The sequence below is a fragment of the Chiloscyllium punctatum genome, chromosome 4 (genome assembly GCF_047496795.1).
Source record: "Chiloscyllium punctatum isolate Juve2018m chromosome 4, sChiPun1.3, whole genome shotgun sequence".
Lineage (NCBI taxonomy): Eukaryota > Metazoa > Chordata > Chondrichthyes > Orectolobiformes > Hemiscylliidae > Chiloscyllium > Chiloscyllium punctatum.
The window spans coordinates 55,263,255-55,282,087 of record NC_092742.1 but is presented as its reverse complement, the minus strand read 5'-3'; the positions used below and the strand labels follow the sequence as shown (position 1 = coordinate 55,282,087).

General features: G+C 39.5%; 1 protein-coding gene across 5 annotated transcripts in view; it reads right to left on the bottom strand.

Annotated features, from left to right (window-relative positions):
- Positions 1–7,210: 7,210 nt before the first annotated feature.
- ktn1 (kinectin 1) overlaps positions 7,211–18,833 on the bottom strand; it is a 146,836-nt gene continuing 135,213 nt past the window's right edge. For all 5 annotated transcript variants that reach the window (XM_072568781.1, XM_072568784.1, XM_072568785.1 and 2 more), the window contains 3 exons: positions 15,916–16,008; positions 11,938–12,072; positions 7,211–9,774 (listed from right to left, as the gene is read on the bottom strand). In XM_072568781.1, coding sequence (XP_072424882.1) covers positions 9,739–9,774; positions 11,938–12,072; positions 15,916–16,008 — 264 coding nt within the window. In that variant the 3' untranslated portion in view covers positions 7,211–9,738. The remainder of the gene's footprint in view (positions 9,775–11,937; positions 12,073–15,915; positions 16,009–18,833) is intronic.

Sequence of the window (18,833 nt, the reverse complement as noted above, 5' to 3'; positions counted from 1 at the left end):
GAAAGAAGAAGAAGGAAGAAGAAGAAAGAAGAAGAAGAAAGAAGAAGAAAGAAGAAGAAAGAAGAAGAAAGAAGAAGAAAGAAGAAGAAAGAAGAAGAAAGAAGAAGAAAGAAGAAGAAAGAAGAAGAAAGAAGAAGGAAGAAGAAGGAAGAAGAAGGAAGAAGAAGGAAGAAGAAGGAAGAAGAAGGAAGAAGAAGGAAGAAGAAGGAAGAGGAAGAATCGCCTCTACCAAAATCTAAACAACTGTGCAGCAGTTTATTTCTTTACAGGTGGAGTAATAATGTGCTAATTCCTCTAGTCAAGCTGTAGAGTAAACAAATGTTAATCAATATTATGATACACTCAAGTATACAACCTCAGTAAATATCTATGTGAAAAGTACCCATAATAAATCAATTGCTTCATAACATAACTGCATACATTAAGAAGGTTTGTAGAATAACCAGGAGCACGATTTTAGGCTAAGTGGTTTAAACAGAGAAAACCACTAGCACCAGCTCGATGAGCTGAATAGACTGATTCAGTGTCACAATATTTCATGATTGATTGCATTGGGGGAAAATTTAGAGAATGTGTAGTTGTAAGGGGGGAATCATCATGAGAGAAACAAAATTATGTGGGATATAATTAAAGGGTAAAAACAAGGACTGCAGATGCTGGAAACCAGAGTCTAGATTACAGTGGTGCTGGAAAAGCACAATAGGTCAGGCAGCATCAGAGAAGCAGGTAAATAAGACGTTTCAGGCAAAAACCCTTCACACTATTCCTGATGAAGGGCTTTTGCCCGAAACGTCGATTTTCCCTCTCTTCTGATGATGCCTCTCCTGCTGTGCTTTTCCAGCACCAATCTAATCTAGACTCTGGGATATAATTAAGACATCACATTTCATGTTAACATCACACTGCTTCGTTAGTTTCTGGAAGTGAACTCTCCTCTCAATACAAAAAAAATGAAAGCCAAGTGCACTTAATTTGCTTTTTCTCCTAATTTTAAGACATTGTCATAGCTCCGCATGAATTGCTCTATGATGGAATGCATTGCTGTTTTCAAATAGTATAATCTCTCTTGCTTTAAAGGAACACCTCTTCTATGTAAGCTATATTACAGTAGGTTCACTACTGTTTATTAAATATTGGCCTACATTTGTCATGACAATAGTAAAACTATGAGCATTCACATAATCATTCCACTGAAATAGACAGCTACAAAGAGACTGCATATACATAGAACAGAATCCAAAAGTTGTCAGGCGATTTCACACTTCTCCAAACAATTGTTGAGCTTTCCAGAGTAAAATCCCAAAATTTGTGAAAACACTGACAACATGCCAAAGGCTAACTGACTCCACAACAAACAGATCAGATCGAGTGCTGTCACATCCAGTCACGAATGGAGATTACGCCACAAAGATCCTCATATTTAATAATGGGAGAACCAGTAATGCTGTGCAGAAAATAAAGTATTTGCAAAAATCCCCAATCTAAAATTCTCTGGATGTCTCCAGCATCAGATGCCAGTCTTCAGGCAATTAGTCTCTCCACATGATATCAAGAAATGTCTGAAGGCACTGGGTACTGCAAAGGTTATGGGCTCTGACAACATTCTGGCAATAGTACTGCAGACATGATCGAAAACTTGTCATGCCCCTAGCCAAACTGTTCCAATACAGATATAACAGCATCTACCGGGCATTGTGGAAAATTGCATAGGTATGCCCAATACACACAAAGCATGGATAATTAAAACCCAGTCAAATACCATCCTATCAGTCTACACTCAGTCCCTGGCACTATCAAACTGCACTTGCTTTGTGACTGTCTGAGTGTCAATGAGCAATTGGAATTCCACCAGGGCTACTCAGCTCCTGACTTATTACAATCTTGGTTCCAAGATTAACAAAAAAACTGAACTACAGAGGGGAGAACAGAATGATTGCTGTTGATAAAGTGGCTATATTTGACAAAGTATGGCATCAAGGAGTTCAAATAAAACTGGTCAATGGGAATCAGAAAATAAATCTCCACTAATTTATGCCATATGCAGCACATAGGAAGGCCAATCATCAGCTCCAGGACATCTCTGAAGTTCTTCAGGTTTATGACCTAGGCAATGACCAACTCCAACAAAAGTGTGTCTAGCCATCATCCTTCGATATTCAATGGTGTTACCATCACTGAATTGTCTATTGTCAACATTCTGGAGATCATCATGTCATCAGAAACAGAACTGGACTAGCCATATAAATATATTAACAGTAAGAGCAGTTCAGACAAATCCAGTAGTAAGTAATTCACTTCCTGACCCACCAAAACCTGTCCACGATCTGCAAGGTATACGCCATGCGACCAGATGAGCAGAGCTCCAAAAATTCAAGAATCTTGACACCATCCAAGACAAAGCAGTCCTCTGGATTTTTTTAATGCATTTGGTGCCATTCACTCCCTCCACCACCTGTGCAGTAGCAGCAATGCATTCTCACCACAGGTTACACTGTAGAAATTGACCAAAGCTGCTTCAAAAGCACCTTCTGAACAGGCTGGGGCTGTTTTCCCCAGAGCGTCGGAGGCTGCGGGGTGACCTTATAGAGGTTTACAAAATGATGAGGGGTATGAATAGGGTAAATAGGCAAAGTCTTTTCCCTGGGGTCAGGGAGTCCAGAACTAGAGGGCATAGGTTTAGGGTGAGAGGGGAAAGATATAAAAGAGACCCAAGGGACAACTTTTTCCGCGCAGAGGGTGGTACGTGTATGGAATGAGCCAGAGGAAGTGGTGGAGGCTGGTACAATTGCAACATTTAAGAGGCATTTGGATGGGTAGATGAATAGGAAGGAAGGGTTTGGAGGGATATAGGCCAGGTGCTGGCAGGTGGGACTAGATTGGGTTGGGATATCTGGTCGGCATGGATGGGTTGGACTGAAGGGTCTGTTTTCATGCTGTACATCTCTATGACTCTAATATCACTTGGAAGGATAAAGGCAGGAGATGCATGTAGTGATGTTGCCAGTCAAGTTCCTCTCCAAGCTATTCATCATCTGGATTTGAAAATAAATTGTTGGGTCAGAATCCTGGAACTCCCGCCTTTAAGGCATTACGAATACCTACGCTAAATGGATAGTACTGTTTAAATGCAGCTATCACCTTCTCAGGGCAAGTAGAGATGGACAATAAATACAGGTGCAGCCAGCAAAACACACATCCCACAGATGGACTTTTCAAAAAGTCAATTCCCTACGCACCAAGACTCTCCTCCTTCTAATCTCTTCCAACCCCTCAGCCTGCCAAGCATGCTCCTCTGATTCTGACCCCTCCAGTAACTCAATATTAATTTTTCCATTCTTTGTGGCTTATCTTCAGCTGAGCAGGTCGCAATTTATTGAGTCCCCTTTATCCCATCTTTCTTTTCTGAGACACTCCTTAAAACTTGAATTTTTCTCACCTGTTGCTCAATGTCACGTTTTGTGCCTCTGCCGATGCTTTGGCCCACTGTCAAAACTAACCCATAAAAATCTGTATTGATGTAGGATTACAAAGCATTAGTTAGACCACATTTGGAATATTGCATGCAATTCAGGTCACTACACTACCAGAAGGAAGTGGATGCTTTATAGAGGGCGCAGAGAAGATTTACTAGGATGTTGCCTAGACTGGAGGGTTTGAGTTACAAGGAAAGGATGGATGAATAAACTGTTTTGACTGAAAAGATAGAGGCCAAGGACGCGACTGGATAGAAGTCTACAACATTGAGAGGCATAGAAAGGGTGGGTAGTCAGATGAGTTTTCCCCCCACAGTGGAAACATCATCTACAGAGGGGTTCAAGTTGAGAGGGGTGAGGTTTAGGGGAGAAGTGTAGGGAAAACTTTTCAGTGTGGTGAGTACCTGCCAGTGGGGATTGTGGAAGCAGGCACGTTAGCAACATTTAAGGCATATCTTGATAAATGCATGAACTGGAGGCAAGCAAAGGGATAGAAACCCTCTTTTGGGCAATAAGACACAGGTCTAAATAAGCATAATGAATCAGCACTGGTTTGGTGGGCCAAAGGACCTGTCCCTGTGCTGTATGGTATTAAATTGAATACTCATGTTTGTCTAAAAAAGATAAATTTGCTCTATTACATTTGAACATTTAAGAGTGCTAAAAAAAAGCACTGCATGATTTTCTTTACAACAATCAACTTTATAAAAATATTCGTAAAAAGTTTAACTTCATTCCTACATTTCTACAATTGACTCCAGCAATTACACATAACATGATGCTGAGCATTAATTGAACCTACACTTGGACCATTTATTCTACTGCAATTAAAGTTATGAATGACAAAAAAGTTAGTAATACACAATGATCATCAGACATGGATATATAGAAAATATATTTGGTACTGTTTATGCAAAAATTAACCTAGGTTAATTGCATTCTACAAAATTGTTTTACTTCATTAAAAACTGATCAGTGTTAATTAAAATAATTGAACTTGAAGTAGTATCATCAGTTTCCAAGTAAATTCTCCAAAAGCTACCATCCTAAAGTTGACTACTTGGAGTTTACCAAGTTCTTCGACTCTCAAATGTCAAAACTCCATGTGAATCTCTATACTTTTGACACTTTGTTGTGCGTACAAAGGAATTCAAGCATTGGTAAAAAAGGTGTTTATTTTTAATCTATCCACATAATTTTGCTCCAATCTTTACATGTTCACAACAGACATGTTGGAGGAATCTTCTATTTTTATTTCATTTCTGAGTATCAAGGCAAAAAAGCAAGCTTGTGACCTCTCCCATTCACCTGTATGAGTGTTTTTCTATCCCCTGTTGCCAATGTCTATCTTACTGGCACTGAGAAACAGCCTGAAATTTGAGGAAAGTTGAACACGGACAAGACCACAAGTGTTTCATTTTCACTGCAGCATGCATTTGTCTACCTCGGAGGCTTCCAAATATGGCTAAAGTAATTAACTTAATTTTACACTTATGTTGAACACATTGACACAGATTTAAACAGTCAGAAGGACTTCAGAGCCATTTAAAAAGACGGGTGGCTCCCAATTCCAGGTCTCCTAAATTTTCACTGGTGAGGGTTAAGGAAACAAGTCTGAACCCTGCACATTTGACCTAGCCAACTCCTTTTTGAGGGTAGGGGTATTGCCTAGTCTCCCCAGTAATTCTCAGAGTCAGGTCAGCTTCTATATGACTCAATCCATGGCCCTTCAGAAGAATTTAGATTGAAGAACCTTTTTAAAAGGTTAAGGTCAAAACAGTGACTCACCTTTAATCAATTATTTTCTTTATTGACACTCCCTCCAGTGCTCTCAAAAGCATTGCAAGCCATTTCTAATAGCTGACAATATACAAGTTTACAAGAACATAAATAGTGGTATACCTTTTTGCTCCTGGAGTCTGCTCCACCATTTAATAAAATTGCAACTGTGACCTTAATTCCACTTCCCCACTTACCCATTCCACATATCAACATTGTTAGCCCAGAAATTAAACAAATTGGGAGCTGGTGAAGGACAAGGCCATGAGATGGTTCGTGGTCTGCCAACTCAAAAGATATAGATATTATTAATAATAATTTGCCTTATTTAAATTCATGAGTCAAATCACGATCAGGATTTATACTTATGCCCCTTTTGATATCTGTATTTCAAGTTGACTTTTTTGTCCAAATGTGCAATTTCAGGTTGGAATGCAGTGTTTGCAAAAGGTTCACAAAAGGCTTAAGAGAACCGGAGGGAGGCAACAGCCTAGTGATATTATTGCTGGACTGTTAACCAAGAGACCCAGATGATATTCTAGAGACCCAGATTCAGATCCCACCACGGCAGATGGTGGAATTTGAATTCAATAAATATCTGGAATTAAGAATTGAATGATGGCCATGAATTCATTGTTGATAGTCAGAAAAACCCTTTAAAAGGGAAAGAAACTGATGTCCATACCTGGTCTAGTGTACATGTGACTCCAGGCCCACAGCAAAGTGGTTGACTCTTAACTGCTCTCTGGGTGTTTCAGGATGAGTAATAAATGCTGCCTGTTCAGCGATGCCCTAATCTTGTGAATAAAAAAAAAATTCCAAGCAATCACCCAGTGGCTTTCAGACAGGATTTAATTCCATACCATAAAAGCCTAAGGCAAGTGAACAGATCAAAAAGATTAAACCATGACGATGGTCACAAAAGGAGAACAAGGAATAATGCATTCCTCTTGACCCATTTAGCTAGGGAACAGAGGAGAATAAGCAGTTTATTTCCACATCTGATTCAACACCAATATGTACCAAACATTGGGTCAAAAGCAATCCAGCCAACACACAATGACATTTACCAACCCAATTTCGCCTCATGGTCATCAATACTCCTTTTAATAATGTCTCCCTATGGAGAAGGGCTCGGTCTCGGGCATTTCTTGTGTGTTGTCATTAATGAAAGTGTTGAACATCACAAGAGAAAAATTTACTTACATCTCACTTTAAGGAACTCCAAAGTTAGAGCAATAACTGAAAGCCCCTACAACAATTAACTTTAATTGTTTCCATTTCCCTTCACATACCTAAAGTACAGTTCTTCTATTCCTTTAAGGACTTCATCTTGACATTTTAAGAGCGTCTGATAAATTACCTTTGTAAATTCAGGTACACAATATTCACACTCACGCAATGACTGTTGCATACCAAAATAAATATAAATTAGACACAGCTTTCCTTTTGTGAACCTTTTGCAAACACTGTATTCCAACCTGAAATTGCATATTTGGGCAAAAAAAGTCAACTTGAAATACAGATATTAAAAGGGACACAAGTATAAATCCTGATCATGATTGACTCATGAATTTAAATAAGGCAACAATTTTAAATTTTCTTGGCTCGTGATAAATTGCAGTATACTTCAGTCACTTTCCTGCCTAAACCACTTCTATGTTTTCACGTGGACGCATTCTCGCAAATAATTTCCCTTTCAATGGAATTTTTTTTGTCATTGATCTCACTTCAAATTCAGACAGACAACCATCTATGATTCCATATGCAGGGTATAGTCAATGCATTTAAATTTCTATTCACACAACTGCCTATTTAAGGCATGGGAAAGTGCATCATTTTTCAAAATAAAAACACCATTCCACATTCAAATGTCAAATTTTGGGTTAGAATGGGCTATAACTGTGCAACTTCCAAATTAGATGTGATATGAAGCAAAGTGTGCATTGATACTGATGTAATAGAAACCAAAGATTTATTCACGATCCAGTTGTATAACACGATGGGATCATGAAGTTATTTTTAAAATAGATTAAAGTACGAACCACATGCTTCCCTCCATTTATTTTTGATAAAACTGCAAAGAAATCTTGTGAATAATCTTCTGAGAGTTTTGGAACCAAAATTTACACAACAACCCACAACCAACCACAGACCATGGAAGATGCTGGTCATTAATTTCTTCATAGATGAACAAGTTACCTTGAACTATTTTATTTAAAAAGAGAATTGACATGAGTTTAACTTTCAAACATTGAATTATTAACATCCAATACTTGAGCAAGATGAAGTGAAGTTTGTTTGCTCTGAACGTGGAACAAACTAAGCATCAATGGCCGAAGAGATATCTTGCTCATGGAGTACAGTCACAGACCAAATTACATGGTATAAATTCAACATTGGGAAGTATTGGAACACAAGATGCATAAATTTACAGAAGCGGCAAATGGAATGGAACTTGACCAACATCTATAACAGTGAGGAGGATGAGAATTCCATTCAGCTTTGTAAAAAATCAAAGATAAACCTGCCCATTCAAACCCTTCAAATGGATCCTTTCTGCATAGGAGATCCAAAACAGATCAAGAAACATTTGTCAGAGGAAAGCAGAATCTTGTCTCCAAGATAGATTTTTGCTATTTGAGGATCAAAAAGTATTTTCCCATTTCATGGCAATGTTTTCTTTCAAGGGCTTTTTGTTTTTAGAAAGTTCACTTATTTTTCTAATTTTGTCTCCAATATTTTGCCAACTGAGTTTTTTTTAAATCATGTTGAGTTTCTTATTTAATGAGTATGTTACCATGGAGTTTCGAAAGAATTGTAGTCTATTCAGAGAGCATTTGAATTTACATTGACTGTAAAGCTCATTCATTATTCAAGTCAGCTGGAAAATGGCAGTAAGCCAATACTGGATTAACAATTTTTCGTTTAAAAAAATTCATCAGAAAACAGAACTAACGACGTTCATTGTTGCTTTGAAATACCAAGCACTGTTAAGTCACGCAGTACTCCAAAAAAAATGTGCAGCTGTTGTAAAATGTTTCATTCACTTGTGTAGCATCGTATCCCAGTTATGTATCCTTCTTGCCCCAGACTCCTCCAACTTTTCACTGCTGTGCAGATTAACGTTTGGGACACTTTGCTCATAAATCCTAGTCTACCAAGTCAAAGAAATCCACAGCGTCAACATCTGTTGAGATACTGTGATAGTATATCACAGTACGGGGAGGGGAGCACGGTGGCTCAGTGGTTAGCACCGCTGTCTCACAGCGCCAGGGACCCGGGTCTAATTCCAGCCTCTGATGTGGAGTTTGCACATGCTCTCAGCGTCTGCGTGGGTTTCCTCCGGGTGCTCCAGTTTCCTCCCATAGTCCAAAGATGTGCAGGTCAGGTGAATTGGCCATGCTAAATTGCCCATTGTGTTAGATGCATTAGTCAGAGGGAAATGGGTCTGGGTGGGTTACTCTTCGGAGGGCCAGTGTGGACTTGTTGGGCTGAAGGGCCTGTTTCCATACTGGAGAGAATCTAATCTCAGTATATTTATTTCCCAAAACTATTGCTGAAACCCAGAGTTGATAAAGTTCCTCACTGCACTAAAAAACAAACTGATCATGTCATAGAAAAATAAGATGCAAAGGAGATTTTATTTTTCCCTCATTTTTACACAGGCCTTATTTACAGTTTATAACTTTATTAAAATGGCAGCTCCTTGATTTCAATTTTATCTTAAAGAAAACAGTAAAATATCAAAGCAGCATTAATTTGAACTGTTTAGCTTTCTTGCTTCCCATCTATAAACCATTTTTTTAAACTAGCAGCTTGGGTATGCAGCCACAAATGCCTCCAATGCACCACAGGTCGACTGTATGATAAGCCCACTTAACAGAAAGAGTTTGCATCGTTAAATCAGCAGTAACTGAACATTCACCATTTATTGCTGATTATTCAACAGCATTTGACCCCCATAAAAGGGACCTGTATAGAAATCAACTGGCAGACTGCTATCTACATTAACATTTCATCTGACCACACTGCAGTTGAACTTTTGGCTGAGAAACAAGCATCCCTTTATTTAGATTCACTATTACAACATTCTTCAGATTTTCTATGTTAGCAACATGAGGAGTGTGTAATGCTGAAAGTTAGCAGCTAACCCTGATAATCTTAATGTAACCCCAAAAGCAAATTTGCTGCTAGATTTATTTTTAGCTCCTGGTTTTGCCCAAATTATATTTGCCAGTAGCCAACATAGGCATTTAGCAAAAAAATGTAAAGAATTTATTTGCATTTAGGAATGTAAAGACTAGATACAACATTTTAGAAAACTAAAAACTCTCAAGCTGCCTACAATATTTTTGAATCAGTAGTTTAATCCAACATTTAAAAAAACACAAAAGTAAAGCTCTATTCGGTGTCTCAATTAAGGGCAAGAAACATAAATAAGGCTTTAATTTGGCAAATCAAGGTGCAAACCATAGCACCATCTTCAAACAGAGTCTCCTTCCTTCAGCACCCCAGTCACCTAAAAAAAAATGAAAATACAATCTTAGCAGTCCCTGCTGCATGGAAGTTAGAGAAGAAATCTGGGATTTTCACATGTCATATCAGAGCAGAAAATTCAACCTATGACTTCATTGAGGTGAAATGTCAAAACATTTATCTCCAATATTTTGGGATAGAGGTGCAGAAATCCATCACCATAATTAAAATTTTTAATCAAGTCACAAAGAAACCCAGACAGGTTTACCCAAAAGGGAATGCACATACTTCTGTCATATTGGGACTTGCTCATATCCAGGCTCAGAGAGTTTAACATGTGTGAACCAAGTATGATCAGTTTTTGGTGACAGGTGCAATTGGAGGTAGGGTTGAAAGACTTGTGCCAGCAAGACCACAGTCTACCAGTACAGAAGATTGGTCAACAGAAGGATTTTACCAGTGAATTCACTTGCAAGATTAGAGGTCAAAGAATCCTATCTCCAATGAGCTTTTTTAAAAAAAAAAGTTGTAGATCCCATAGGTGAGCCAAGTTCCTGATCAATTAGCAAAATATCCAAGGTTTTTGCACTTCAGGTAAGAGATCACAGAGCCTGCCTCAGAGGGTTCATTTTTTCCCCAAACATCCAGTATCATGCAGATCATCTGGGAATTCTAAAGAGACTACTCTCCCTCTTCCAAAACATACTGACACCTATTGGGACATTAGGGTGCAAATGCACGTGTTTGAGCGCTCGTTAGGCATACACAAGCATCAGGAGCTCTCAGCCAGCACAATTCGCTATCTGACACAAACATCCAAAATCTGTCCCAATGTGTGGTGCATTACCACTTATGTTTCCCTAATACTGACGTCAGGTTGGTCTATAAATTGACCAGCAAGATATTTGCTACTTTCAAGTCCACAGGGACCATTAGGATCTTGGGAATTACTAGAGATAAAACCAGTGTATCCACTATCTGTTGCCATCTCAAAATCTTTAGAAGCATGGCATCAAGTTCAGGGATATGACTGGCTTTCAGTTCAATTACTTTCTCCAATAGTTTTTTTTATATACACAATTAATTTCCTCACTCACTGGGTCCTTGGTTCTGTACCATTTCTGGGACAGTTTTCATCTCCTCTACTGGGAAGACTGTTTGTTTAACATCACTGCCACTTCCTTGTCTCATTTACTGTCAACTGTCTGAACCCACCACCCGCACAAATTTCTTAGCCATCTTTTGTGTGAGCTTTTAGAAATCAACAATCTCCAGTTTTAGTCATTAGAATGCTGCCTAAAAAGTATCTTCCTTTAATTTATAACTATTCTCAGCTATTCTAGTCAGCCACTGCTGGAACAGTTTCCCCATGAAATTTTCAGTCCAAGGAAAACATGCCCAAGAATTCTTCCTTTAAAAATGCACCATAGGTTAAAATATGCACTGATAGATAAGAGCATTCCCATCAACTTTAGTTAGCTTGCCCTTCGTTCCTACTAAGCTGATTTTGTTTAAAGCAGAAGATCTTTGACTTGGACTAGCATCACATACTAGTACAATGAAATATAATGGCACTTGCCCAGAGAACCATTTTTTGTAGCTATTTACCTTTTCAGAACAGTATTGGATCTAAAATAGCTTTGCCCCGGTCAGTTTTTCAACATACTGCTGATTTACAGACTGCCCCAAATACATTCAAATGAAACAGCCTGTCAAATTAGGTATGCCATTCGGTTGCCCTTTCCATGCAATTATTGGTCTCTGCACAAAACCGTGCACTCTGATCAGTCAACTATAAAATATGGACTGAGTGAAATTAAACATATTGAATGCTTTCAAACAATATTGGAAGACAATCTTAAGGTTACAATCTTAATATTTCTTCTCAAGTATGGAAAACCTCTTTGCTCCCCTCAAGTCTTCCAGCTCAAACATCCCAAAAATAAATCAGCACTTGAGACAGCACAACATACAAGGCCTTGGGGCAAGTGCTGGAAAAAACAAACAGTTATCAAATACTTATCTATTTTATTCCTAAGTGGACATAAAAGCTTGAAGGGCCTCTTTCCATGTTGTAAAACTAACAACCTACCTTCCTCCATACAATGTTAAAAATCTAGTGACAATTGTACAGAAATGTAGACATCAAGTCAGGACACTGAGACCAAATCAACTTGAACGAAGAATTTAATATTCATTTTTGTACCTTTTGATCAAGCTGTAAAGTAACATGTTGAGAATTTTCCCGTCCTTTTGAGAGCTGAAGAATCAGAGATTTTAGTAGTTGCTGAAGTTGAATTATATTCTGATCAAGATCCAAAGAGGTTTCCTTGACATCTAACTGTTGCACAGAAAAAGTAATAATTAGGAAAAGTTAAAGTATAATTCACTATAATTTCAAATCAAACATCCCTGGTTAACTAGGGTGGCACGGTGGCACAGTGGTTAGCACTGCTGCCTCACAGTGCCTAAGTCCTGGGTTCAATTCCCATCTCAGGCGACTAACTGTGTGGAGTTTGCACATTCTCCCAGTGTCTGCGTGGGTTTCCTCCGGGTGCTCCGGTTTCCCCCCCACAGTCCAAAAATGTGCAGGTTAGGTGAATAAGCCATGCTAAATTGCCCATAGTGTTAGGTGAAGGGGGAAATGTCAGGGAATGGATCTGGGTGGGTTGCTCTTCGGAGGGTCGGTGTGGACTTGTTGGGCCGAAGGGCCTGTTTCCACATTGTAAGTAATCTGATCTAATCTAAAACTAAGATATTCTCATTCTGTAAGAGTAAAAATACCTTTATTCCAGCAAAGTAAAATGGACAGGATACAAATGCTAATAGTGACACCCAGTACCTAAGCTTCAGGTTAACAATTATTACTGTCCCACTAAACTTAAATATCTGCTACTTATCATAAATGTTGTGTTCATTTATCACCAAGTACCCTGCATCATAACACGAATAGTTTTGAATTGTATTCTGAACATTTTCATACCAATTTACAGTACACAATTTCTCTGTCCAAACTCAAGTTCATATAAAAAAGGCACACAGAAGATTTCTTCAAAAGATTTTATGCAGCAAACTAGTTGATCTAACCAATCTCCAGCAAAAGTGGTAGGCAAGCAGCTCGCTTACACAGGCATGCTTTTGCTGTGCACCTCATGGACATTGGTTTAGTTAAACCATTCCCAACCAAATGGCAACTTTAGTGATCACTAAGATTGGAATAATAGGGAGATGCCTGGATAGAGTGGACATGGATAGAGTGGGCATTTCCACGAGTCGAAGAATCAAGGATCCAAAGGCAAAAGCATGGGCTCAAAGTGAAGGGGGACCCTTTAGAATTGAGATGAGGAGAAATTTCTTCAGCCAGAGGGTGATTAACTTGTGGAACTCATTACCACAGAAGACTCTTTAGGTTACATCACAGAGTGTACTGAAGACAGAGATAGATAGGTTCAGGATTTGTATTGAAATCAAGAGTAGAAGGTAGGAGAACAGGGTTGAGAAACAGATCAGCCAGTGACTGAATGGTGGAGCAGACTTGATGGGCCCAGTGGCCTAGTTTTGCTCCTACACCTAATGGTCAAAAATGTTTTCTTCTAAAGAAAAATAGGACTTAAAAAGAACTAGTTATGTGCTCTTGAAATTTCAAGTTGTACATCATTCTAAGTATTCGTACTCCAGACAATATGTACAGAAGGACTGCTCACCAAAAATACTTGATGTTAACCAGGAAATGTTTAAAATGCATTTGGTGGGTATATGAATAGGAAAGGTTTGGAGGGATATGGGCCGGGTGCTGGCAGTTGGGACTAGATTGGGTTAGGATATCTGGTCTGCATGGACGGGTTGGACCGAATGGTCTGTTTCCGTGCTGTACATCTCTATCACTAAATACCCATTTAAGTTATTACACAAATATATACATTTTACATTGCATTTTCTGTGCATCTTTACCTTGCTTATATTGTTAACACCATTATGCCTGCTTACACTTATCTAAAGATCAAATCCAAATAACAATTCACTAAGGACAATGATAGCAAATGAATAATCAAACTTTTTTTATACAGGTTCACTGTTAAAGACATTTTCTGCACAGGTCACTGGACAAGATTGTTAAATCATCAGGTTTACTGGATGATTGTAAAATTAAGCATGAATATGGTTGCTTTCAAAGAATAAAACAGCACTGATGTCAATGTAGACTCAAGGCCAACGTTTTCCTGACACAAAAGATACAGGTAATGTCCATAAAAGCTAACAGTGGAATGCCTGTTCAAAGCAAAAATTAGACAGACAAAATATGGTATGATGTGAGAAGTAGTCAACAAAACTTTCACAAGATTATAGGAGCAAGTTACCACAGATGCTGGAATCTGTACTGAAAACAAATGCTGGAGATCACAGGTTAGACAGCATCCACAAAGAGAGCAAGCTAACATTTAGAGTCTAGATGACTCTTCAGATCTGAAGTGAAGTGTGGAAAGGATAGTGTTTATGCTATAGTTTTTTTTTGGGGGGGGGGGCGGAAAAGAGAGATGAAGGGTGTTAGCGGAGGAAACATGTTGATAGTTCAGATTAAGTGGCAATGATGTGTCTCCTGCCAGACTTGGACAGACACACTCGGATGAGTTGGGATGGGAGAGGGGACATGATAAAAGGAAGGGAAGAAATGGTTCACAATTTTAAGGTATTGAACTCAATATGGAGTCCAGAAGGTATAAAATGTCGCCAGTTTGCACTGTGATTCTCTGGAACACAGCAGTATGCTGAGGACAGACATTGGCATGCGAGCAGGTTGCTGTGTTAAAATGACCAGCCACTAAGGTTGGGGTCATGCTTGCACACAGACGAGAGGTGTTCCGCAAATGTAGAATAGGCCACAATGGATGCAGTGAATACACAAGATTGATGGAGGTACAGGTGAAACGCTACTTCACCTGGAAAGACTATTTAGGTCCATGGATGATGAGCAGGGAGGTGGTGAAGGGGCAGGTGTTGCACCTTCTGCAGTTATATGGGAAGGAGCCACAGAGAGAGGAGGGTAGTGATCATGGTTGCAGAATAGACTATGGTGTCCTGGAGTGAATGATCCCTGCAAAATGCAAAATGAAGTGGGAGAAAGGGGTGTTTGGTGGTGGCATTCTGCTAGAGTTGTCTGAAAAGGTGCAGAAAATCCTTTGAACGTGGAAGCTCGTGGGATGAAAAGTGAGGACAAGGGTAACCCAATCACACTGTTGAAAATGTTGGGAAAGGGGCAAGGGCAGAAACACATCACACCTCCATGTCCTGCAAGCAATCCAACTCATTCTCCCAGTTTCTATGCCTCCATCTCATCTGTTTGGATGCTGCCACCTTTTAAAGCAGCACTGCTGACATAACTTGCTTCTTCCATGACCGTGGTTTCCCACCTACCTAATTGACAGCACCCTCAACCACATCCAAACGATCACCCACACCTCCTCCAATCTTGTATACTATATTCACTACAAGCAATGTGGCCTACTCTACATTGGAGAAACCAGAGTGGGAACCCCGACCTTTCCAGTGGCCAGTCATTTTAAGCGTCCTGCTTGCATGCTCATCTGTCTGTCCTCAGCATGCTGCAGTGCTCCAGTGAACCACAGCACAAACTGGAAGAACAACATCTCTCCTTCAGACTCGGCAATGGACTTAATGTTGAGTTCAATGCCTTCAAATTGTGAACCATTTCTTCCCTTGCTTTCAGCTTATCATGTCCTCTCTCCCCTCCCCTGCCATCCTACAGTCTGTCCTTTCAAGTCCAGTAAGAGACCCAACTATCGTTTTGCTGTTCTCACATTCTGGTCACATAATCTGACCTTTCAACATCTTTTCTCTACAAGCAGCCTACACACACCATCCCCACACTACAGCATACAACACTGGCCTCTCCACACTTCAGCTCTAAGGAGTCATCTAGACTGGAAATGTTAAGCTTGCTCTCTCTCATGGATGCTGTCTGACGAGCTTTGATCACTAGCATTGGTCATTTTCACAAGATTAATGTTTCATTTTTTCTAATTTTAAGTAGGGCCAACTTCACTATTTAGTTATTAGCTTTAGCAACAGTACTGACTTGAAAACAAAACTCTGATCATTTTGACGCCATTTATCCAGGATATAAGTGTCATTCAATGTTTTTTCTAAAAACAAAACAAAAACACACCTTCACTTCTGAAATGTCACTATTAGCTAAGGCATTGTCATCGCTGTCTGTTCTTGCAATTTCTGCCTGAATACCATTCAAACATTCTTGAGCCTGTGAAACAAAAACAATATGCCAGAATTTTAATATTAAAAATCATAGTCAATATTTTTCCATTTTTGAAAATAATTAAAAAAGGACAAGTGGCAGTAACAATGTGAACATTCAACAGTTAAGATTACACGTTAACTTTCATGGTCTATTACAAGTCTGCAAAAGTAGCAATAGAGGATTTCAACTTACTCAACATTAACTGGGACAGACAGTCAGTGTGAAAGGCTTGGAGGGAATTTTTAAAATGCATCCAGAAGAGCATTTTAAGCCAGTATGCAGAAGGTCCTACGAGAGAGGGAGGGCAGTGCAGGAGCTAATTTTAGGGAAACAAGGCCAGGCAATTGACAGGTATGGTTTACAATTTCAGTGACAGTAACCAGAAGATGATTTAAGGCAATAATGAAGAACGTCAAAGATGGACTGGAAATAAAAAGGTCATGATTTGGTGGGGAAAACTAACGATCAGCACAGGATCTGGCCAAAATGGCTTGTAAACAGTGACTTGTAGGAAAATCCACAGAGCAATTAAAATTATTTAGAAGGATTAATAGTGAGTACAAGGTCATGTTCCTGTAAAAGGTGAAGATTGCAACAAGTCCACAGAACCCCACATGTTGAAGAAAAAAACAGGGTAATACAGAGTACCAAAACAGTGGATAACCTGGATGACTTACAATAAGAAATTAGGAAAACAAAGGGGCAACATGGAAACAAGTGCTGGCAGGTAATGTAAAGGAAATTGAAAGGTGGTGTTTTATATGTATATTTTGCACAACAGAATAACCAGAGAGAAAGAACAGGGCCCATTGAGGACCACAGTGGTAATTTGCGTTGAGTCAGGACGTACAGTTGAAGTTTTAAATGAGTACTTTGTACCCACAAGACATATGAGCAGATATTAGGCCAGTCGGCGCTTCACGTCTGCTTCGCCATTCAATCACGGCTAATAGGTTGTTTAACCCCATTTTCTGGCTTTCTCCCATAATCTTTGAACCCCTTAGCAATCAAGAACTTATCTATCTCTGTTGTAAATATACAGAATGACCTGACCTCTCTGGCTAAAGAAGTTTCTCCTTATCTCCCTCCTAAAAGATCTGCCCTTTACTCTAAGGCTGTGCCCTCGGGTCCACGTCCCTCCTGCAAATGGAAAAATCTTCCCACAATCCACTCTAACCAGGCCGTTCAGTACTCTGAAAGTTTCAATCAGATTCTCCCCTCGTCCTTCCAAACTCCATCATGTATAGACCCAGAGTCTTCAAACAATCCTCATATTTCAAACCTTTTATTCCTGGGATCATTCTCGTGAACCTCCCGTGGACATGCTCCAGGACCAATACATTTTTCCCAAGGTTTGGGGTCCAAAATTGCTCACAATACTGTGAATGTGGTCTGATCAGAGCCTTAAAGCCTCAGGAGTACATTCCTACTTTTATATTCTAGTTCTCTCAAAATAGATGCCAACATTATATTTGCCTTCCTCACTACTGAGTCAACCTGTAAGAGGAACCTGAACTAGGACTCCCAAGTCCTGTTGCACTTACAATTTCGGAATTTTCTCCCCATTTAGAAAATAATCCATGCCTCTATTGCTCCTACCAAAATACATGACCTCACTTTCCCAGCTGTATTTCAACAGTCATTTTTTTACCCACTCTCCCAACCTAGTTTGCAAATGCTGGAATCAAAAGTAGACAAGCAGGAGGCTGGAAGAACATAGTAAGCCAGGCAGCATCAGGAGGGAGAAGTTCATGTTTTGTCCTGAAAGAGTTATACCTGAAATGTTGAGTTCTCCACTTCCTGATGCTGCCTAGCTCGCTACGTTCTTCCAGCCTCCTACTTTTGTACTCTCCTTACCTAAATCTCCTTGCATTCCTGATGAAGGGCTTTTGCCCGAAATGCCAATTTTTCTGCTCCTCAGATGCTGCCTGACATGCTGTGCTTTTCCAGCACCACTCTAATCTTGGCTTGAAATCTTCGTGCAGCCTTCCAAATACTACCTGCCTTTCCACTACCTTTGTATCTTCTGCCAACTTAGCCAGATTATTAAATGTATAAAGTGAAAAGTAGCAGTCCCAACACCAACCCTTGTGGAACACCACTAGTCACAGGCTTCCATCCTGAGAAGGACCCTGTAGTCACAATAGAGAAGTATGATGTAGGTATAGAAACCAGGGAAAGAGACAGTGATATACTAGTTTGTTCAGTATCAAAAGGGAGTAGTATCAGCAGTTCATGTTCCAGGTCTAGTGACCCTTCTTCAGTTCTGAGAAAGGATCACAGTTCCTGAAACATTAACTGATTTCTCTCCAAAGATACTGCCAGAACTGCTGAGATTTTCCAGCAATTTCTGATTTTCTGCATCTGCAATTCTTTGGGTTGTTTTGTGACCATGGTTGAAGGATGTTTTTGTGACTAGAAGCCTGTGTACCACAGATTTCTGTGCTGGGTCCTTTGCTGTTTGTTGTGTACATCAATGATTTAGACTTGAACTTAGGTGTGATAAATAAGTACGCAGATGACATGAAAATTTGTGGTATGGCTACTAACAAGGAGGAAAGCCTTAAACTACAAGATGACATAGACAGGCTAATCAGATGGACTGAATAGTGGCAAATGGAATGAAATCTTGGAAACAAGATGACGCATTTTGGGAAGACATGGGTCAAGGGAACACACGTTGAATGGTACAAACCTAGAAAGTGCATGTCCATAGATCCTCGAAAGCAGCAGGAAAGGTTGTTGAGGAAGTTGAGAAAGCATATGCCTTCATTTTTGCATCACCACCAGAATCTCTGATTTCTGTAATACGGAGACCAGAATTCAAG